Source organism: Monodon monoceros, unplaced genomic scaffold, assembly GCF_005190385.1.
Source record: "Monodon monoceros isolate NGI ecotype Baffin Bay Population unplaced genomic scaffold, NGI_Narwhal_1 Super_Scaffold_4, whole genome shotgun sequence".
NCBI lineage: Eukaryota > Metazoa > Chordata > Mammalia > Artiodactyla > Monodontidae > Monodon > Monodon monoceros.
Window position 1 is genome coordinate 48,478,864 of NW_021703781.1, and position 23,866 is coordinate 48,502,729.

The 23,866-nt window shown below is 39.1% G+C and overlaps 1 protein-coding gene across 4 annotated transcripts in view; it reads right to left on the reverse strand.

The window, feature by feature from the left end:
* The window catches only part of IDE (insulin degrading enzyme), a 111,800-nt gene that overhangs the window by 76,978 nt on the left and 10,956 nt on the right, over window positions 1-23,866 (reverse strand). Inside the window, exon 2 of one of the 4 annotated variants that reach the window (XM_029245482.1) lies at window positions 9,884-9,986. The exons of 2 other annotated variants lie outside the window; for them this stretch is intronic. In XM_029245482.1, coding sequence (XP_029101315.1) covers window positions 9,884-9,986 — 103 coding nt within the window. Of the gene's footprint in view, window positions 1-6,348; window positions 6,419-9,883; window positions 9,987-23,866 lie in introns of those variants that run through there. One more of the 4 variants, XM_029245481.1, reaches the window with a different exon arrangement.

The following is a 23,866-nucleotide window of genomic DNA, read 5'->3' on the forward strand; positions in this document are numbered from 1 at the left end:
CATCAATGTCTTATAGTTTTCAGAGTTCAGGTCTTTCATCTCCTTGATTAAATTTATTCCTAGGTATTTTACTCTTTTTGATGCAAATGTAAATGGGATTATTTCCTTCATTTCTCCTTCTGAAAGTCTGTTATTACTATACAGAAACACAAGAGATTTCTGTATACTGATTTTGAATCCCACAGTTCCACTGAATTCATTTATTAGTTCTAAGTTATTTTGGAGGAGTCTTTAAGGTTTTCTATATACAGTAGCATGTCATCTGAAAATAGTAATCCATTACTATGTTGAATAACAGTGGTGAGGGTGGGCATTCTTGTCCTGTTCCTGATCTTAGAGGAATAGCGTTCAGCTTTTCACCATTGAGTATTATGTTAGTTGTGAGTCTGTCATATATGGCCTTTATTATGTTGAGGTTATATTTCTTCTATACTCACTTTGTTGACAGTTTTTTCTTTTTCTTTTTCTTTTTTTTTTTCTTTTTTTTGCTGTACGTGGGCCTCTCACTGCTGTGGCCTCTCCCGTTGTGGAGCACAGGCTCCAGACATGCAGGCTCAGCAGCCACGGCCCACGGGCCCAGCTGCTCCGCAGCATGCGGGATCCTCCCAGACCGGGGCACGAAGCCGCGTCCCCTGCATTGGCAGGCGGACTCTCAACCACTGCGCCACCAGGGAAACCCCTGACAGTTTTTTTCATAAATCAATGTTGAATTTTGTCAAATGGTATTTCTGCATCTGTTGGGATGATCATATGATTTTTATCCTTCGTTTTGTTAATATGATGTTTCATGTTGATTGATTTGCAGATGTGGAACCATCCTTGAATTGCTGGAACAAATCCCACTTCATTGTGGTATACGACCCTTTTAATGTATTGTTGAATTTGGTTTCCTAATATTTTGCTGAGGATTTTTGCATCTTTGTTCATCAGGAACACTGTCATGTGATTTTCTTTTTTTTTTTTATAGTGTCTGTATCTGGTTTTGGTATCAGGGTAACACTGCCCTTGTAGAATGATTTTTGAAGTGTTCCTTTTCCTCTTTAATTTTTTAGAATAGTTTGAGAAAGACAGATTGATATTAAGTCTTTTTTAAATGTTTGGTAGAGTTCACCTGTGAAGCTGCGTGGTTCTGGACTTTTGTTTGGAACTTTTTGATTACTGATTCAATTTCATTACTAGTCATCTGTCTGTTCAGATTTTCTGTTTCTTCGTGATTCAGTCTCAGAAGATTGTATGTTTCTAGGAATTTATCCATTTCTTCTAGGTTGTCCAATTTTTTGGCAAGTAATTGTTTATCACAGACTCTTATGATCCTTTGCATTTCTGTGGTATCAGTTGTAACTTCTCTTTCATTTGTTTTTATTTATTTGGGTCCTCTCTATGAGTTTGGCTAAAGGTTTATCAATTTTGTTTATCTCTTCAAAGAATCAGCTTTTAGTTTCATTGTATTTTCTATTGTTCTTTAATCTCTATTTCATTTATTTCTGCTCTGATATTTTTTATTTCCTTCCTTCTACTAACTTTGGGCTCTATTTGTTCTTCTTTTTCTAGTTCCTTTAGGTGTAAGGTTAGATTATTTATTTGAGATTTTTGTTTCCTGAGGTAGGCCTGGATCGCTATAAACTTCTTTCTTGAAAATGCTTTTGCTGTGTTCCACTGATTTTGGAACATTGTATTTCCATTTTCATTTGTCTCAAGGTATTTTGTGATTTCCTCTTTGCTTTCTTCACGGGCCCACTGGTTGCTTAGCATCATGTTGTTTAGCCTCCATGTGTTCGTGTTTTTTCCATTTTTCTTGTAACTGATTTCTATTTTCATACCATTGTGGTCCAAAAAGATGCTTATTTAATATAATTTCAGTGTTCTTAAATTTTCTGACTTGTTTTGTGGCTCAGATGTGATCTATCTGGGAGAATGTTCCATGTGCACTGGAAAAGAAGGTATATTCTGCTAGTTTGGGGTGAAATGTTCTATAGATATCTATTGAGTCCACTTGATATAATGTGTCATTTAAGGCCAATGTTTCCTTATTGATTTTCTCTCTGAATGATCTATCCATTGATGTAAGTGAGGCTTTAAAGTCCCCTACTATTATTGTATTACTGTCAATATCTCACTTTACATCTATTAATATTTGGTTTATGTATTTAGGTGCTCCTGAGTTGGGTGCACATTTACAAGTGTTATTATCTTCTTGTTGGATTGATCCCTTTATCATTATGTAATGCCTTTTTGTGTCTTCCGTGACAGTCTTTGTTTCAAAGTCTATTTTGTCTGATGTAAATATTGCTAACCCAGCTTTCCTTTCATTTCTATTTGCATAAAATACCTTTTTCCATCCCTTCACTTTCAGTCTGTGTGTATCTTTAAATCTGAAGTGAGTCTCTTACAGGCAGCATATAAATGGGTCTTTTTTTAATCCATTCAGCCACCCTATGTCTTTTGATTGGAGCATTTAGTTCACTTACATTTAATTACTTACAGGGATATACCTATTGCTATTTTGTTAATTGTTTTATAGTTGTTTTTACAATTCTCTGTTTCTTTCTTATTCTCTTGTTCCTTCCCCTGTGCTCTGATGACTTTCTTTAGTGTTATGTTTGTATTCCTTTCTCTTTATTTTTTGTGTATCTGTTATAGGTTTTTGTTTGTGGTTACCATGAGGTTCATATATAACAAATCTGAAAATCTGTTTTGCTAGTCCTCAGGTCATTCTCAGAGATAGTTGTCTATATGTAGTTGTAGATTTGGTGTGTCCAGGGGAGGAGGTGAGCCCAGGATCTTCCTACTCCACCATTTTGATCCAGACTCTAGAGGAAACTTTTTATAGCCTATCTATAGCGCATAATCATTCCTCTCCTCCCTCTCAAGCATCATTCTTTCACAGAATGATAACAATATTGTTTCTGTGGAGCCATATTTGTACCTAGGAGAACACATCGATGGGGATTTGCAACAAGACTGGTTGGGCCATGAGTTGGTCAGTGTGCTGACCTAGAAGAGTTTTCAATGATCAATAACTGCTTTCCCACATATTTCAGAGGTATCTACTAGAGTAAGGGAGGTGAGAAGTTGTGAAAGTATTATTATTGGGTTAGCCAAAACACTGCTCAAACTTATGATATCCAGAGATAAGGCAGATCTGGAACTGATGGGTCTGATATTCACATGCTCAAAACCTAGGAAACAACACCATTGAGGAAAAATCCTGTGAAGTCCTAATAAAAATAAGAGACCTGGGTTGTCCTATGAAGGCAGCAAAAGCAAACACATAAAAACAAACAAACAAAAAGTTGGAAGGACCCCAAGAAACTTTTGTAATCTGGTGAAGAGTTGAATGTCTGAGTAGGAACAGTCCAATGATCTTAACAGATATCCTTGATAATTTCTCTTACAAAGGACTTCACTTCCTCTGATAGTCTTCTCCTTTCTTCTCTAGGAAGGCTGGAGTTACACTGATGGGAAGGGACCCATCCCTTCACTGCACCCATAAGTTGGTATGACTGCAGTGAAGGGATTTTCCAGATCTGCAGTATGTATGTTTTTGAGACTAAGAGCGAACGCTATTTTTGTCTATGTTGGGGACAGCTTAAGAGACAAAAACTGAACCTGCTATTATTAGTAGGTCAACATACTAATCGGGTAAAGCCAAAAACTTATCTGAAACTACAGAGAAAAAAATAAGCCTGTGCTAACACATCTGCTTTTTACCTGGAACACAAAAGAAGTGGATCTAACTGCTCTTTAAAGACTGACAGACATCCAGATTTCATGGTAAATCCAGATTTAATGGTAAATCAGATAAAATTTTTATTTTTCTGTGTTAAAATCTCTGGAGATTGGGACTTCCCTGGTGGCGCAGTGGTTAAGAATCAGCCTGCCAATGCAGGGGACACGAGTTCGCGCCCTGGTCCGGGAAGTTCCCACATGCCAAGGAGCAACTAAGCCCATGCGCCACAACTACTGAGCCTGCACCCTAGAGCCCACGAGCCACAACTACTGAGCCTACGTGCCTAGAGCCCATGCTCCGCAACAAGAGAAGACACTGCAATGAGAAGCCCGCACACCACAACGAAGAGTAGCCCCTGGTCGCTGCAACAAAAGAAAGTCCGCACACAGCAACGAAGACCCAACGCAGCCAAAAATTAATTAATTAATTAATTATAAAAATTGGTACTGGAATGTGCCTATGTTTAAATTAAAAAGTCTCTGGAGATTAAGAGAGGGAAAAATCCAGTTTGCTTCTCTCAGAATATCTTTCTCTATGAAATCATCTGTGACTAGTCTTCTGGGTAACAACTGATTAACTAAAGAGGTTCACTCTTATAAAGAATGTCCCCTAACCTACTGTATAGCACAGGGACCTATATTCAGTGTTTTGTAATAACCTATACGGGAAAAGAATCTGAAAAAGAATAGATATATGTATATGTATAACTGAATCACTTTGCTGTATACCTGAAACTAACACAACATTGTAAATCAACTATACTCCAATATAAAATAAAAATTATAAAAAAAATATGTCCCCTAGATCTTCTTTTGAGGAGAGTATTTGGAATTCTGGATATCAACACTATAGGTCATACTAAATGTGCAATACTTATTTTTTTAAAAAACACATAGTACTTTATAGTATTAATAATCTTGCCCTCTTTATAGTAAAAACTAATTTCTTTAAAAATAAAGCATAAAATATAATACTAACATTTTGGAGCTATAAGGCTACCATGGACAATTCAAAAGCAATTTGAAAGTGAAAAGGCATTATTATTATTAAGAACTCCTTTCTATTTCATTAGCTATAAGCTACTTAAGTTCAATATCAAAGACAAATTAAAATGTCTAAGTGGAAAGTCTTTAAATAGTGCTCTGTTGTTAAAAAAAAATTCTCAGGGTAATAAAAATGGTCTGTCTAAGCCTCCAAAGAAGGTCACAACAATAATAATCCTGGTTAAGGTATTTCCCAAAAGACAACCTGTTTGGACTGCAGCAAATGCCTTTGATACACAGCTGGCTTCAAAAGCTTTAGTTTGGGTTCAACATACATTACTATTTTAAAAATGAGTTCCAACCTAACAGCAAGATTAAGATTAAATAAGCCACTAGGTAGCCTCCATTAAGACCCCCAGCAAGAATGACAGCATTAAAAGGCAACATTAGGGCCTTCCCTGGTGGCACAGTGGTTAACAATCCGCCTCTCAGTACAGGGGACACGGGTTTGAGCCCTAGTCCAGGAAGATCCCACATGCCTTGGAGCAACTAAGTCCACGCGCCACAACTACTGAGCCTGTGCTCTAGAGCCCGCGAGCCACAACTGCTAAGCCCACGTGCCACAGCTACCAAAGCCCGCGCGCCTAGAGCCCGTGCTCTGCAATGAGAAGCCACCGCAATGAGAAGCCCTCGCACGGCAATGAAGAGTAACCCCTGCTCGCCGGAACAAGAGAAAGCCCGCGCGCAGCAACGAAGACCCAACACAGACAAAAATAAATAAATAAATATATTATTTTTTTAAAAAAAGGCAACAGTAAAAAAAAGCTCCATGTGTACCAAAGAGGATGCCTAAGCTCCCTCCTGTAAGGCTCTACCAGGAGGGAGGGAGAAGGTTGGAATTCTCGTGATGGATTCCACTAAGTGGGAGCAAAAACCAAAGGCTATTTATTTTGGTTCCATTGCCATTGCTTATACCCAGCTCCCTCTACTGTTTGCCCCAGCTCGTTTGATCTAGGGGAACCAAGGGTTACAAATGATTAAAATGCAATGACGATGATGATGATGAAGAAGCAAGCTCTAAAACTTCTGTTCAATCCACAACCATAGTCAGGAAATGAAATACAGCTCACTTTGGTGAGACAAACTGTCTTATTCTGTGGGAGGTGAAAAATTCATTATAATTAAGATAACCACCCTCAACTATATGCTACATTCTGTACTTTTTTCAGGGTTTAATTTCCCTTGTCCAGATTTTCATTTGCTTAGAGGAAAGAAAATGATCACAGTCCATCACAGGCATGTATATAACTCATGTGGACACCGAAGCTATGTCCGTTTAATATTCCTGGTGTGGTTAAGAGTAAAGAGATGGATTTTTTTTTCTATGAATCAAACATAAAAATTAACCCAACTACTTTTAGACATCTGTACACCAGATCAAGGGCAGCTATAAATTTCTAAGCTGGCAATGCTCCCAAATCAAATATCGTGACTTCCTGAGGAAGTAAAAGCTAAAAGAAACAGTAGAGACGTTTTCAAACAAGACCCATCCCCAGCAATCCATATTCAATAGGTACAGTCTGCCTTTACCTACAGCATATCTATCAATATGTCATACGACAATTTGATTCTCACCTTCTGGAGAACTGAAGGAAATGATCAGGAGCTCCTCTGATGATGATGAATTTCTCAACAGCTTGCCTGTCTGAATTTATACTGATGGGATCACATGTCTACCCATCTCAGCTCCCTCATTAGCATTTTATTTATTGCAAATGTTCTCCAATATGCACCAAAGAGCAAGCAAGCAAGTAGTGACTTTTAGATGACAAGCTAGTGCTAACTCAAATGCTTTTCTGGACATCTATCTGATATTTTTAACCTGTCGAAGTCAAAATCTTGGAAGTAATACAGGGACATTATCATACAACTTCATAATTAGGCACAGAATTGTCAGTGTTTCACATTCTGATAAACTGGAGAGATGTTTAGCAATTACAGCATATCTTGTAATTTTGTTCATAATTTAAAACAGTGACTAAAATCACAGAAGGTAAAAGCTGGAAAAGCCATTAGATGTTATCTTGTCCTTTGTAGCTCTTGAACTGGCAGCACTAGCTCTTCTTGTAAGCTTGTTAAAAATGCAAAACATTAGAAACCACTAGAGACCTCCTAAGACAGAATCTGCAGTTTTAACAAGATCCCCAGGTGAGCTAGTCCCCTCATCTTACTTAAAAGAAAACTGAAGAGCACTTGTCCAAGATTATACAGCAAAAAGTTACAATTAGGACTTAGCTCTTAACTCCCAGTCCTGTCCACCTAAGCACCCTGATATCCAAACAAACAGTTAAGGTCCAGACACCACACCACACATGTTGGCTACAAAGATGAATACACCAGAGCCCTTGCTCTGAAGGAACCCAGACTTATGACAAGAGATGAAAACAAGACATTATTTTTTAAGTGTGGTGACAAAGTTATCCCCAGGGAACTATGGGAGTAATAAAAGGGGCATCTAACTCAGTCCAGGAGGGGAGACAGGAAAGAGAGTAGGTGAGTAGACGCATGCCAGATAGCAGGACGGGGAGACCTGAGCAAAAGAATGGTGGTGAAGAAAAAAATGTGAGGCATTCAGCGGAAAAACAAGAGCTTGATGTTAACAGAACTACAACCAGAACTTCCACTGAAAGATCATGGACTTTTATCTAGGCCTAAATTGCAGGTCTGCAAAAACAAATTCCCAAATAGATCAATTATAAATTCCTGTGCCAAGAGAAAAACTTTTACGCAAATAATCTTTTATTCAGATGACCCTTTACAGTCTTTTTTCTCACATCTCTAAGTGTTTCACAGCTGATTTAATAGAAGATTGAGCAAGTTTACTCTGCTGTTTGCTCCCTACCCACCCCCACAGCCCGAGACATATTTAAAGTTAGACCTGATCCATTTCTAATTTCTAAATGGATGACCTATAAACCTGAACAGGCAAATGATTGGGCTAATAGTCAAATTATAAATCAAAACCTCCCTTCTGTGGAATCCATCCATCCAGTACCAAAACCATAGGCGGAAGTGAAGCTTACCTATGGCACTCCTGAATGTGGAGGAGGTACCCAGAGAGAAAACGCCTCAAATCAGAACCACTCCACAAACACCCTTTCTTCCCTGTACAAGGCAGAGGTGAGTAAAACAGAATAGTGGTGATATGAGCCCTCGGATGTCTCACTATAAGACCACATATTCCCCAATACTATTCATGTTACTTGACCTAAAAAATGACATGTCTCAGGGAACCATCTACCCCAGCGGTCCCCAACCTTTTTGGCACCAGGGACCAGTTTCGTGGAAAACAATTTTCTACAGACGGGGGTGGGGGTTGTGGGGGTAGGAATGGTTTAGGCGGTAATTCGAGCGATGGGGAGCGGCAGATGAACCTTTGCTTGCTGGCCCGCTGCTCACCTCCTGCTGTGCGGCCCGGGTCCTAACAGGCCTTGGACTGGTACCGGTCCCCGATCTACCCCATGGCTCTTCACTTACAGGACCAGTGTATCTCACTTCATGCGCCAGACAGATCATAAAGGTGGGTATAAACTAAAATCCTGTCAATTAAGTCTTACTTTCCCACGATGTGATGCTCTGTCTTTGTTCCAGGCAGCATGTCCGCTGTTCTAACTCTCTGGAAAGGAGTTTACAATGAAAAAACAAACCCTTAAATGAACACGGGTTATTTTAATTTAAAGGAATCCTACAGCAGTATCATTTTAGAGAAAAGAGCTTTTGCAAATTTTGTTTTAGCTTTGCTACATACATATCAATGGTTGTTCATTCCAAAAGTGACAAGCTTAGCTCTGAACAATTTATAGAGACCTTATGAAGGTTTAAACAAATTAACAAAACCTCCATTTGATACCTCTTGCCACAGTTAACTACAGGTTTCTTACAGTTGTAGTTTGGGGGCCGAGGGTGTTTCACAAGCATCCTTCTTCCACAGGTTATTTTCAGGCTGTTAGAAAATGTTGATAGATGCCACTGTAGAAAACTAATCCTAACAACCACTCATGGAGGGGATATGGGGATATGTGTATACGTATAGCTGATTCACTTTGCTGTACAGCAGAAACTAACAAAACATTGTAAAGCAATTATATCCCAATAAAGACATTTTTTAAAAAATCGCTCGCATTTTAAAAGTGTCATATGCTTTATAAACTGCTCATTGAATCTTTCCATTCTCCGTAAGTGGAAGGTCACAGCAGCTGTTCATGGCCATTCTCCTCAATCCCAGATAAGGAAACAAAAGCTCAGTGATTAAGTGACTTGTCCAAGGTCATTCACACAATTGATTTGTGGCAAAGCTGGGACTATAATGAGGAAGCGTGGGAAGGGGAGGAGCAGAAGGTGATGCTTAAGGAAATCACATATGGCTTTCTTCCCCAGCTCCCCGTTATCACCCCCTCAGCCCTTCCCTGACCCCATTCTCCTCCCTTATAATCCCAAATAATAAAAACAAGGAAATAAAAATTAAAACAGGTCAAAATCATGCTCTAAGGAGATTTTTCAGTTTTTCACTCATTCCTCCCTATATAAAATAGAGAGAGGTAGTGGTAGGAGCCCGGAAGAATATTTCCAATCTGCCAGAGTAGTCCCTGGGCTGAGAACTATATTATCTACTTCACTAATAAAAAATAAAAAGGAAAATGTATGGTAGGTTTAAATGTACAGCAGGTTTAAAGAGAGAATTGTCTCTCTGTACAACTGTCTCATGGATGAAAGGGATTATGAAAATAATATTACAGTAGACACGGTAAGATTATATGTGATTTTTCAGAAGCATACATTAAGCCATAGGAATAGGGGAAAGAAAGAGAAAGTCATATAATCATCTTGGTATGTGCAAAAAAAGTATTTAAATTCAATAACCATTCATGTCTTTAAAAAAAGTCAGCAAACTAGAAATAGAAGAGAATTCCTTCATCTAGAAAAAACTACAAAAACCACGGCAATTGTCATACACAATGATAAAATAATGCATTCATTCTCCATCCCTACAAAAAAGATGCCACTATCACCTCTTCTATTAAACACTGTACTGGTAATTATGACCAGTCTGATAATGCAAGAAAAAAAAAAAGATGAGAAAGGAAGGGGGAAAAAAACTAACATTACTCACAGGTGACATCGCTGGGCACACAGAAAATCCCAAGAATCTACTGACAACTTCCACTTCTGCGTAGGATATAATAGGTCGTGGCAACCTGATTTAGCTTCAATAACTAGAAAAAGCCACAAAAAATTTAAAAATCACATTTTCATAGATGTTGGAGAGTTGTGGAAGCAATGAGGAGTGGATAAACTGGAATTCCAGAGGGGAGAGCCCTCTGAGGTGAGTGGATGATCATCACCTATTCTCTTCTCTGGAGGTATCTGCCAATTCTGGGTGCAGACTAAAGATCATACTTGACCCAAGAAGAAGGACTCTACTAAGGGAAGAGAAACAAATGAGGCTCTGGTGGGTGCATGAGCTTGGTTTGACAGATTAAAGCCCCAAGATGCCCCAAATTCACAGCTGAGTTTTGCCACAGGAGGTTTTCTGAGATACCACTACATACCAACCAGAATGGTTAAAATGAAAAGAATAAAAAACACCAGTGATAGAGAAGCCAGAGGGCAACCCAAACTCTCATACACTGCCAATGGGGATGCAAACTGGCACAACTATTTTCAAAAACTGGCAGTATATACATATGACCTAACAGTTCATGTATTAGCTATATACCCCATATAAATGCATTTATATGTTCATAGCAATACTATTCATAATAGCCAAAACTAGAAAAGATCAAATGTCCATGAGCAATAAAAAGGTAAATACACTGTGATATATTCACACAATAGAATAGTATACGACAATGAAAATGAATAATCTAGAACAAAGAACAAAAATAAGGATGAATCTCATTAATGTAAGGTTGAGTGAAAGAAGTCAGATGCTAGAGTAAGTGGTTTTTCTCCCATTTAAATAAAGTGCAAGAATAAGTAAAATCAAGCTATGCTTTATGTCAGGATGGTGGTTACCCTTGGGGGTAGTGGGTAGTGAACAGAAGAAAACATGAGGGGGGCTTCTGAGATGCTGACCATGTGCTGGTTATACAGGTATGTTCACAGAGGTATGGTCAGTTTGTGAAAATTCATCAAGCTGAACACATGATATATTTCGATTAAAAGTTTTTTAAAATAAGAGTTTTTGAAAATATAAAACATAGTAAAATAAAAGAGGAGGGAGATAAATGAATTACTCAAGGCTGTAAAGATCATCCATCAAAAATCATCCTGGAGGGACTTCACTGGTGGCGCAGTGGTTAAGAATCCACCTGCCAATGCAGGGGACACGGGTTCGAGCCCTAGTCCGGGAAGATCCCACACGCTGCGGGAGCAACTAAGCCCGTGCTCCACAACTACTGAACCTGCTCTCTAGAGCCTGCGAGCCACAACTACTGAGCCCGTGCGCCTAAAGCCTGTGCTCCGCAACAAGAGAAGCCACCGCAATGAGAAGCCCGCGCACCGCAAGGAAGAGTAGCCCCCTGCTCGCCGCAACTAAAGAAAAGGCCACACGTAGCAATGAAGACCCAACACAGCCAAAAATAAATAAATAAAATAAAATTTTTAAAAAGTCATCCTGGAAATAGTACCACTTAGACACTGAGAAGTAGCTATCCATATCAAACAGGTACTAAACTAAGAAGGCTCAGAAGAAATAACAGTCCAATTAACATAATAATTATCTAAACCTTCTCAGGTGTGTCCTGAGACAATTATTTCTTTTTTTTTTTTTTTTTTTTTCGGTACGCGGGCCTCTCACTGCTATGGCCTCTCCCGTTGCAGAGCACAGGCTCCGGATGCGCAGGCTCAGCGGCCATGGCTCACGGGCCCAGCCGCTCCGCGGCATGTGGGATCCTCCCGGACCGGGGCACGAACCCGTGTCCCCTGCATCAGCAGGCGTACTCTCAACCACTGCGCCACCAGGGAAGCCCTGAGACAATTATTTCTGTTGATGTCCTCTTGGCCACAACAACTAGGAGACCCATGTCATAAGCACAGCATGAGTCAACTGAGTCAATAATATGTTAAATCATTTAACAAGTCTTTACTCATTATGTATGATTTGAAGGCTAGCTTTTAGTAATTACTTTAGACCCCAGTAAAGATTTCAAGATAAAACTTGACACTCCCAGCAACCAATTAAGAGTGACAAGCAATAAATGTGATCCAAATAAAAGCAAAATGATTAAACTTCAAATAAATAAATTCTCCCATCAATAATTTTCAACATTTACATTAAACAACAACTTCTAACCCAGGATTTTGTTTTTTTTACATCTTTATTGGAGTACAATTGCTTTACAATGGTGTGTTAGTTTCTGTTGTATAAGAAAGTGAATCAGCTATATGTATACATATATCCCCATATCCCCTCCCTCTTGCGCCTCCCTCCCACCCTCCCTATCCCACCCCTCTAGGTGGTCACAAAGCACTGAGTTGATCTCCCTGTGCTATGTGGCTGCTTCCCACTAGCTATCTATTTTACATTTGGTAGTGTATATATGTCCATGCCACTCTCTCACTTCGTCCCAGCTTACCCTTCCCCGTCCCGTGTCCTCAGGTCCATTCTCTATGTCTGCGTCTTTATTCCTGTCCTGCCCCTAGGTTCTTCAGAACCCTTTTTTGTTTTTTTTTAGATTCCATATATATGTGTTCACATATGGTATTTGTTCTTCTCTTTCCAACTTACTTCACTCTGTATGACAGACTCTAGGTCCATCCACCTCACTACAAATAACTCAATTTCGTTTCTTTTTATGGCTGAGTAATATTCCGTTGTATATATGTGCCACATCTTCTTTATCCATTCATTAGTCGATGGACACTTAGGTTGCTTCCATGTCCTGGCGATTGTAAATAGTGCTGCAATGAACATTGTGGTACATGACTCTTTTTGAATTATGGTTTTCTCAGGGTATATGCCCAGTAGTGGGATTGCTGGGTCATACAGCAGTTCTATTTTTAGTTTTTTAAGGAACCTCCATACTGTTCTCCATAGTGGCTGTATCAATTTACATTCACACCACTAACCCAAGATTTGAATTAGACAGGTTCTTTTCTTTATTTTAAAACAAAAAAAGAATACTATATAAAGTGAACATTTCCTCAAACTCAGAATTAATTTTACACATGGGTCATCTTCCTCATAGATTCTCCATGACCTCAGGACAGCAAGGACAGTTCAAAGATCCCTATCATGGTCTCTAAAGATTAATTCAAATCACAGTCTAGGAAGAGTTATCAATCTGTAAATAATTCTCTCAAGACAGCCCTCCAAGGAAAGCAAACCGCAAACACTCGTATTGTGTACAGAGTGGTGAATCTCCATGTGAGGGCTCAGTTCCACTGACAGGTACACCCTGGTTCTAACAGAAAGAGAATCCTGCCCTCTTCAGATAATGCTGGTTCAGAAAGCTTGACCTGTACTCTGCCTTAGCATGATTCTCCATGCCAATACTGACTCAATGACCACTTCCAGACAATGTTCAGTAATTACATACCTTCACCTTTACCAAATGACCCCTATGCTGCTCAGATCCTGGATCCTATTGAACTCTTGGTCAAACGGCTTTGGGGCCTCATCTGGTACTGCCAATCAAGAGTCACGTGAAGTGTTCATATGGGTGCACTAAACTGACAGAGGTACCTAAAGTTGCATCAGACTTGGACAACCTTTACAGCTTTTCTCCTGTAATATAGGTATAAGTAAACTTCACCCAGGCAGTGTCTGGTACATAGTAGGCACCCACAAATGGTAACCTTATAATCATCACCATTGTTATGTTCCTAGGGTGGCGAGAAGCAAACAGACCACCTCAACAGTCACCATGTTATTACTGGCATTCTTAACATATACTCATGCAAATTCCAGCTGTATACTGTCATCTCCAGGACGGCCTGGTAAAAGGATGGTACTTTATAAGACTATAAGAAAAACAGGCAAATAATTATCCCTTTATAATTGCTATAGGCAAGCCACTGTTTAAAAGTCAGTGGTTCTCAACAGAACCACTCACTTCCCAAGGGGACATTTGGCAATGTGTCACAAATGAATTGTCACAACTGAAAGGTACAACTGGCAACTAGCGAGTAGAAGCCAGGGATGCTGCTAAGCAACCTACAATGCACAGGATAACGTTCATGACAAAATTATCTGGCCCCAAATGTCAACAGTGCTCAGGATGAAAGACCCTAGTTTATAGTTCTGACTTCATCATCCAAAAATAATGGATAACTGCAACCAATTTAATCCACTTAAAATAAAACCTGGAGATAGATTTATCAAAACACAGAAAGCTGTTATCTATTAAACTCCCACCTATTTATTTTTAGTTTTTAAAATTTATTTTTGGCTGCATTGTGTCTTTGTTGCTGTGCGCGGGCTTTCTCTAGCTGCGGCGAGCGGGGGCTACTTTTCCTTGCGGTGCGCGTGCTTCTCATTTGGTGGCTTCTCTTGTTGCAGAGAATGGGCTCTAGGCATGGGCCTCAGTAGTTGTGGCATGAGGACTCAGTATCTGTGGCTCACAGGCTCGAGCGCAGGCTCAGTAGTTGTGGCGCACGGGCTTAGTTGCTCTGCGGCATGTGGGATCTTCCTGGACCAGGGCTCGAACCCGTGTCCCCTGCATTGGCAGGCGGATTCTTAACCACTGCGCCACCAGGGAAGTCCTACCTATTTATTTTAAAAAATCTGAACCAGAAAAGGTTTAAATGAAGAGAGGGGGAAAACTGATAATGAAGGAGAAAGAGAGAGGTTTGTAGAAACCTTGTCCTTGAGTAAGCAATCTAGTACACAAGTAAAGGGATCTGCCTTAGAAGGAGCACAGCCAGGGTACTGCGACAGACTCTTACTGAATGCTCAGTCAGTATTTTACACAGCATAAACTCTTTGTAGGGATTACACCTTCAACAAATTCCTTAGGTAGATCCTATTATTCATGTTCTTCCTGGATGGGGAAATTAAACCTCATAAAGTTATTTGGCTAGGGCCATACACGCATTAAATAAAAGGACGAAGATTTAAACCCAAGTCTTTAGAGACCACAGCACCATGCTCTTCTTAATCACTCCATCAAGTTAAAAAGCTTATCTTATGTACAGAGACTAAATCCCTGGAAGGATACTCACAGAAATGTTCAGTATGGTTATCTATGGATAGTAAACTATTAGTTGGTCTTTATTCTTTGTACTTTTCAGGTCAGTACAGAAAGAATCTTTGAAAAGATAAAACTTAATGGACTTGAACATACTAGTCTCTGCTTAGTAAATTTATAAGTCCAAAGTGAACTTTTTGTTACTGTTGTTAACTTGCATCAGCAACATCACAATACAACAAGCTGATTAATAAGGAAAAAACCTGAGCTCCATTTCCATTCACTGTTGCTGCTGACAACTTGGTTCCCTTAAGAAACTAGTTTGTTGGCTCACAACTTGGGCAATTTCCAAACAAATTTTTTTGAACTGTTTGTGATGTGAGGTAAAAGCTTTAAGCAGACAATGGAACAGAACCCACAGCCTAATTCCGGAACCTACTTTCTCAATTGCTGACCTATGTGGTTTGGCCCAATGTTGCTGTCAATTTTAGGATTCATTTTGTTTCTTTCTACAAATAGCATAAGAATTTTAGGTAGTTTCGTAGGTAAGAGCCTAGATTCTGATGACTTTTTTTTTAATTGCAGATGCTATTCTATTTAGAAACAGACTTTAAAAAAACTTACCTCTCAAGCCCCATCTAGGTGGCTGCCTACAACTTTGAAATTACACCCCTGTTGTTGCGTCCAAAAATAAAATACATAACACTTTCTTCTCCTCTTCATAGCAATGGTGGCATTGTTACTGTTATTAGTCCACATTTATTGAACGCTTAACTATATGATGGAGACATATACATTACATGCATTTCCTCGTTTCATTCTCACCACAAACTTGTAAGGTAGATACTATTATTGTCCCCATTTTGCTGATGAGGGAAAAGGCTTGAACAGGGCAGTAATGATAACCAGGCCACACAGAGGTGAATGGCAGAGTCCAGGCGTTGTGGCTCCAGGATCCCAATAGCAATGCGAGCCAAAGAATAATTATCTACATTCTTGTCTAGTCCCAAAAGGATCTGTATCAGGATGGACTCTTCCACAACACTATGACCAATCCGTAAAAGCAACGTTCAAATATCCAAGCCTATTAGGTAAAAGAGCAAACTCACTTTGTGTTGCCTCAGCAGGCAAAACTAAGTTTAGTGGTGGAAGGTGGAAGGAGAGCTACTGATGCTTATGTAACCAATGAACAGTTAGAACAGTCGCCACCGACTAGGTCGTGTCAGAAGCACCTGACCACCTAGTATTAAAGTAGAGGCTTGAATACTATTCATAATGTGATTCCCAAACTATTTTTTTAAAAAGAAAATATGCTTTCCTCTACTGAAATCTTATAGAACTGTAAATCATAAAACTAAACTACTCTGGTTCAAGAGGAGCAGAGGAAGTCAGAGTCCCCACCTCACCATCTCAGGGCCCCTCAGTGGCAGTGATACTGTCAAGCATTCCCAAGACTCCGACAGTACAGTTCAAAAGTTAATACAGAATCCCAACATGGATGAATCTTGAAGACGTTATGTTAAGTGAAGTAAACTAGTCACAAAAGCACAAAGACTGCTTGATTCCACTTATATGTGATATCTAGAGTAGTCAAATTCAGAGACAGAAAGTAGAAGGGTAGTTGCCAGGGGCTGAGGGGAAGGGGGAATGGGAAGTTACTGTTTGCCGGATACAGAGTTTCAGTTTGGGAAAAATGAAAAAGTTCTGGAGATGGAAGGTGGTGATGGCTGCGCAACAATGTAATTACACTGATGTGATACAGTTAGTGCCACTGAACTGTACACTTAAAAATGGTTAAAATGGTAAACTTTATGTATATTTCACAATTAAAAACAATAAAAAACCATTAAAATCAGTCAGGATGTTAGTGTGCAAAATAAAATAAAAATACTAACAAAAGAAACGAACTGTATTAGAAATGAACATAATCATACTGAAGAGGGTGGGAAAGAAATGAACTAACTTGAGACTTCCCTGGTGGCTCAGTGGTTAAGAATCCGACTGCCAACACAGGGGACACGGATTTGAGCCCTAGTCCAGGAAGATCCCACATGCCGCGGAGCAACTAAGCCTGTGTGCTACAACTACTGAGCCTGAGCTCTAGAGCTCGCGAGTCATAACTACTGAGCCTGCGTGATGCAACTACTGAGGCCCGCGCGCCTAGAGCCTGTGCTCCGCAACAAGAGAAGCCACCACAAGAAGCCCGCGCACCACAATGAAGAGTAGTCCACGCTCACTGCACCTAGAGAATGCCCGCATGCAGCAACGAAGACCCAATGCATCCAAAAATAAATAAAGTAATTTAAAAAAAAGACAGTGGGCTTCCCTGGTGGCGCAGTGGTTGAGAGTCCGCCTGCCAATGCAGGGGACACGGGTTCGTGCCCCGTTCCGGGAGGATCCCACATGCCGCGGAGCGGCTGGGCCTGTGAGCCATGGCCCCTGAGCCTGCGCGTCTGCAGCCTGTGCTCTACAACGGGAGAGGCCACAGCAGGGAGAGGCCCGCGAACCAAAAAAAAAAAAAAAAAAAAAAAAAAAAAAGGTAACTTCTAAAGAAAAGACAGAAATGAACTAACTTTAACTGGAAAATAGTATTTTGACTGGATACAATAAAGACAGAAATTATTGTACATAAATATTATGATATAGTTATCAAAAGTGTTTCTTACAGAGGTGCGGGCTAGCAATTATGAAAGCACTTTATATGTATACCAGAACTGATCAAATAAGTAAATAAACTGTAGATAATGAAATCCAGTGTACTCGTTGTTAGAGGAAGAAACTATAAATAGGGAAAAAGAAAAGACTAAAATAAGCTTTGTAATACTAAATTGGAATCAGAGATATCAATACAAACTCATGATTTGGAGTATATCCATCCAGATTTAGAAACATAAATATGTTTATGTGTGGGGGTAGCTAGACTATCCACTAAACGCAATGACACCTCAGTGACCGTAAGTACATCTAGTGTCCAGACTGTGATCCCTAAACATCACTTTCCAATAAAAAGAATCAAGTAGTTGATTTCAGGGATAGGGCAAAGAAAATACGAAATGAGTCTGAAACACCTTATAGTGCCAGAAGTAAAGTAGTTCTCTAAAAAAGATGGGGGCTTATTGAAAGTACACAGGAGCCAACCCAAAGGCGTTCCTAATGGCCAAAAGCTAGAACAATTTGTTCAACACATAAATGATAGCAATGAATTTTAACCTGTCGAGTAAAATAAGTATCTGTGAATCCATACTGAAAGAAATAAGTAAATAAACAAATGAGGGAGAAAAACAGTTCTCCCTCACAGAATTTCAATTAATAAATAAAGAGGGAAATAATCATCTTTTTTTTTTTTTTTTTTTTGCGGTACGCGGGCCTCTCACTGCTGTGGCCTCTCCCATTGTGGAGCACAGGCTCAGCGGCCATGGCTCACAGGCCCAGCCGCTCCGCCGCATGTGGGATCTTCCCGGACCGGGGCACGAACCCGCGTCCCCTGCATCAGCAGGCAGACTCTCAACCACTGCGCCACCAGGGAAGCCCCGAAATAATCATCTTTAAGGGCAGTACTAACTGTTGCAGAGATCTACTGGTGGATGCTAAAAAGTAAGGTCAAAAAGGATTTGCACAGTCCCAAAGTATCTCCTCCAAGATATTTATCAACTACAAAGGTAAAGATACTAATTTCTTGTTCTTGATAATTATACAATGATTAAGTACAGGGGAAGTGTATTATTTCTGCAACTTTTCTGTAAGTCTAAAATTAGTTCAAAATAAAAAGCTTTTTAAAAATTAAAAATACATCTGTATCCAGACCCTCTGTCCCCACCAAAAAAAAAAAAAAAGTTAATGCATTGGGATGTCTACACTACATTATAGAAGATGTGAAGAGCCAGGATTCTATGCTACTAGAAGGCCAAAGGTAGAAAAAAACAAAACTAAATTAAACTAAATAAATGTTTATCAAAGGCTTTCCTAAGAATATGGGCACATACATTTTTCGTTTTTCTTCTCCCGTATCCCAGGACCATCAAGCAAAAGTTCTCAGTACTGGGCATTTAAAGCACTTGTTTTATTTTTATTTCTTTTATTTTATAATTACTCATATAATAAAAGAAACAAAGTTATCTATGCTAGTTGTATATAGTTTTTTTTAAGTATGAGGAAATACAAATTACCTAGATTCCACCACCTAAAGATAAACACATTTTTAATGTACCTCCTTCTAGAAAATGTGCTAATATACTTTTCCCACATAAATGGTTACAAATTTAAGTCCAACAACCCACTCTGCACCTACAACTTCCTATTCAAACAGCACCTGTTTTACAGCCACCAACCAGAAAACCCCTAGGAAAAAAGACAAGATAGTGTTGTTTTTGAGGACATGGTTACCCAAACCCTTTTCCATCACTTTCTATTCCCTGAATTTTATAGACAACATACAAAGTTAGGCCTTGTACTCGGCTCTATTTACAAACTTTGGGGTATTTAAAATAAAGGCTAATGCAAATTTCAAAATATCCCCATTCCTGAGTGGGGTGAGGAGAGTAGAATTGCTCTTGGTGGCCCAGCATGGTAGTTGAGGCCCAAGCAGGGTTAAGGAGGCACGCATACTTTTGAGAAAACAGCCTCAAGCAGGGTGTCAAAGCTCTCACAGAATAAAAAGGGCAATGACTCCTGGGGCAGCCCAACACAGGGTGACAGTGCCCAGGAAGCACCTCAAAGGGAAGGGGGCGGCAGCAATGATGAGATGTTGGTTACATCTAGTGGGATGGATTAAATAAGTGTATTTATTAAGAATAATGAGAACCAGGGTCCTCACTATCAGGGCAAAGAATTACAAACACGGAAAGGAAAAAAGCTAAAATGAACTTTGTAGTCTTTGATTGGAATTGGAGGTTATCTGTATGGCTCATGGTTTTCAATATACAAATAGACAGGAAATAAATACAGATGTTAACGTAGGTCTGTGTACAGAATACCTGTCTATATCTATGTATCTGTATCTATATCAAATACCTATTTATGTATATACATGTATGTCTGGCTCCGCCTAATAAGAGGGCCAGGAAGTAGCCATCTTCCTCCTCTTCCTCCCCAAACAGCAGATGAGTACATTTAGCACCTAGAACTTGGTTTCTAAATTTTATTCTCCACTAAAAGGAACCAGGGTTCCTTGGAGAAATGGTTGATTCCAGGACTGGGACAGGGAAATGAGATGATGAGCCTGGTTATATCTCATTGTGCCAAAAAATAAAAAAAAAAAAACAAAAGAAAGATGGATGTTAAATGCATACAGGAGCCAGCTTGAAAGGGTCCCCACTGCCCATGTGTGGGACAATCTGAGCATCAGATTAAATCACGATAGTAACAGAGTAAAGCTCTTTAAATAAAACAGGACAACACAAGTCTATACTGATATAAATAAATAAAATGAATAAGTTGAAAGTTTGATGAGGAACATTACAGTTACACAGTTTTAAAGCATCTCTCCTGAAGATATTTATAACAAAGGGAAAAGAGTAATTTTACCGTGGAGAAGCCTGGGAGGAACTATCTTAAAGTGATCAAAGTAAATATAGCCAATAAAGGACAAAACTGAGTGTCAACTGATAGGATGCAATGAAAACATACACTGCATCGATTTTGTGATATTTCTGCCAAAGCTGGGTAACCTGCATTTGATCATGAGGAATAATCAGAAAAAAACAAATTAGGGACATTCTAAAAGTAACCGGTCTGTAAATTCTAAAAGAGTCAAGGTCATGAAATGCTTTGGCTGTGGAACTTCCCTTCTGAAGAGACTAAAGAGACATGACAACTAAAGATGACGCTAATTCTGAAATGAATCCTTTCATTAGGTATCCTTCAGTAAAGGATAAAACTGGACAACTGGTGACATTTGAATGGGACCTGAGATTTAAATGGCAGTAATGAATGAATGTTAATTTTCTGATTTTAACGATCATATTGCGGTTATATAGGAGAATGTCCTTGTTTACAGGAAATCACACTAAAGAATTAGGGAGTGACAGGGCATCAAATTGGCAGCTTACTGTCAAATGGTTAAAGAAAAAACTCTGTTTAATATATTTGCAATATTTTCAATGCCAAGTATGAGGCTGTTTTTAAAATACATCTCTCTTTTTTTAATTAATTTATTTTTAGCTGCACTGGGCCTTCATTGCTGTGCACAGGCTTTCTCTCTAGTTGCAGTGAGCGGAGGCTACTCTTCCTTGTGGCGCGCAGGCTTATTGCAGTGGCTTCTTTTGTTGCAGCGCACGTGCTCTAGATGCGCAGGCTTCAGTAGCTGTGGCGTGCGGGGTCTAGAGCACAGGCTCAATAGTTGTGGCACACGGGCTTAGTTGCTCCGCGGCATGTGGGATCTTCCCGGACCAGGGCTCGAACCCATGTCCCCTACATTGGCAGGTGAATTCTTAACCGCTGTGCCACCAGGGAAACCCAAAATACATTTCTTCATACCTATTCATAATGAAGTCAAAAAACTAGGAACAGAAGGGAACTTCCTCAACCTGATAAAGGGTATCTATGAAAGAGCCACAGCTGGCAACATAATTAAAGGTGAAAGACTGTTTTCACCCTAAGATCAAGAACAAGACAAGGATGTCCACTCTTGCCATTTCTATTCAACACTGTACTTGAAGGTTCTAGCCAGGCCAATTAGGCAAGAAAATGAAATAAAAGGAATCCAAATTGGAAAGGAAGAAGTAAAACCAGCTCTTTTCACAGAAGACATAATCTTGTATATAGAAAACAAAAAATCAACTGTACTTCTCTATAATAGCAATGAACAAACTAAAATTGCAATAAGAAAACAAGTCCATTTACAATAGCATCAAAAAATGAAACAGAAATAAATTTAACAAGGAAGTAGAAAACGTATACAGTGAAAACTGCAAAACGCTGTTGTAAGTAATTAAAGCAGATCTAAATAAATGGAAAGAACTCCATATTCATGGATTAGAAGATTTAATATCTTTAAGATAGCAATACTCCCCACAGAGACGAAAATCCCATCTGGTTGCTTCTTTGCAGATATTGACAAGCTCATCCTAAAATTTGTATGGAAATGCAAGGGACCCAGGATAGTCAAAACAATCTTGAAAAATATGAATGAAGATGGAGGACTCACACTTCCTGACTTCAAAACTTACAATAAAGCTATAGTAATCAAAGTAGTGTGGTCTGGATAAGGACAGACTTACATATTAATAGAATAGATTGAAACCCTCACCCTTACAACCAACTGATTTCTGACAAGGATACCAAAACAATTCAATGGGGGAAAGAATAGTCTTTCCAACAAATGGTGCTGGGACAATCAGACATCCACATGCAAAAAGATGAAGCTGGACTCCTACCTTACACCATATACAAAAATTAACTCAAAACAGATCAAAGGCCTAAATGTAAGAGCTAAAACAATAAAACTCTTAGAAGGAAACATAAGGGTAATAATGTATTAGCCATCAGCAGAGCACACAAAAACCACCGAGTAGCCCTAGGGAAGAAAGGAAGGTGGGAAAACTTTCACCAACCAAATAAAGAAGGAAAAAAGAAAGCTAATGTTTGTTTTCGTTTCTTCTTGTTTGAAAAGCAAAATCTCAAATGCACTTGCTCCATAAAAACAAATCTTTTAAGTTCAATTAAAAACAAAGGATTTCATTCTTTTTTATGGCTAAGTAATACTACATTTTGTGTGTGTGTGTGTGTGTGTGTGTGTTTGTGTGTGTGTACACATCATCTTTATCCACTCATCTACTGATGGGCACTTAGGTTACTTCCACATCTTGGCTATTGTAAATAATGCTGCAATGATCACAGGACTCCATATATCTTTTTGAATTAATGTTTTCGTTTTCTTCAGATACATACCCAGAAGTGGAATTGCTGGATCATATGGTAGTTCTATTTTCAATATTTTGAGGAACCTTCATACTGTTTTCCACAGTGGCTGCACCAATTTACATCCCCACCAATAGTGCACAAGGGTTCTCTTTTCTCCACATCCTAACGCTTCTTCTTTGTTGTCTTTTTGATAATAGGCATCCTGACAAATGTGAGGTGAGATCTCACTGTGGTTTTGATTTATTTCCCTGACGATTAGTGATGAGCATCTTTTCATGTGCCTGTTGGCCATCTTTATGTCTTCTTTGGAAAAAATATCTATTAGATTCTCTGCCCATTTTTTTTCTTTTAGTTTTTTTTTTTGATGTAGACCATTTTTAAACTTTTTATTGAATTTGTTACAATATTGCTTCTCTTTTATATTTTGGTTTTTTGGCCCCGAGGCATGTGGGATCTTAGCTCCCCAACCAGGGATTGAACCCACACCCCTTGCACTGGACGGCGAAGTCTTAACCACTGGACTGCCAGGGAAGTCCCTCTCTGCCCATTTTTTGATTGGGTTGTTTATTTTCATGTTGAGTTGTATGAGTTCTTTGTATATTTTGGATATTAACCTCTTATTGGATATATCATTTCATTGTAGCATGATTTACAATAGCCAAGTTATAAAATAATCCAAGTGCACATCAATAGATGAATAAAGATGTGAGAGATACATGTGTGTATGTGTGTGTGTCTATGTGTGTGTGTGTGTGTGTGTGTGTGTGTATATATATATATATATATATCAAACAATGGAATATTACTCAACCATAAAAAAGAATGGAATCCTGTCATTTGCAACAACATGGATGGACCTAGAGGGTATTATGTTAAGTGAAATAAGTCAGAGAGACAAACACTGTATGATTTCACTTGTATGTGGAATCTAAAAAACAGAACAAATGAACAAACAAACAAACAGATACAGAGAACAAACAGGTGGTTGCCAGAGGGGAGGGGGCTAGGGGAGGAGAGAAATAGGTGAGGGAGATTAAGAAGTACAAACTCCCAGTTACAAAATAAATGAGTGATGGGTATAAAATGTACAGTGTGGGGAATAT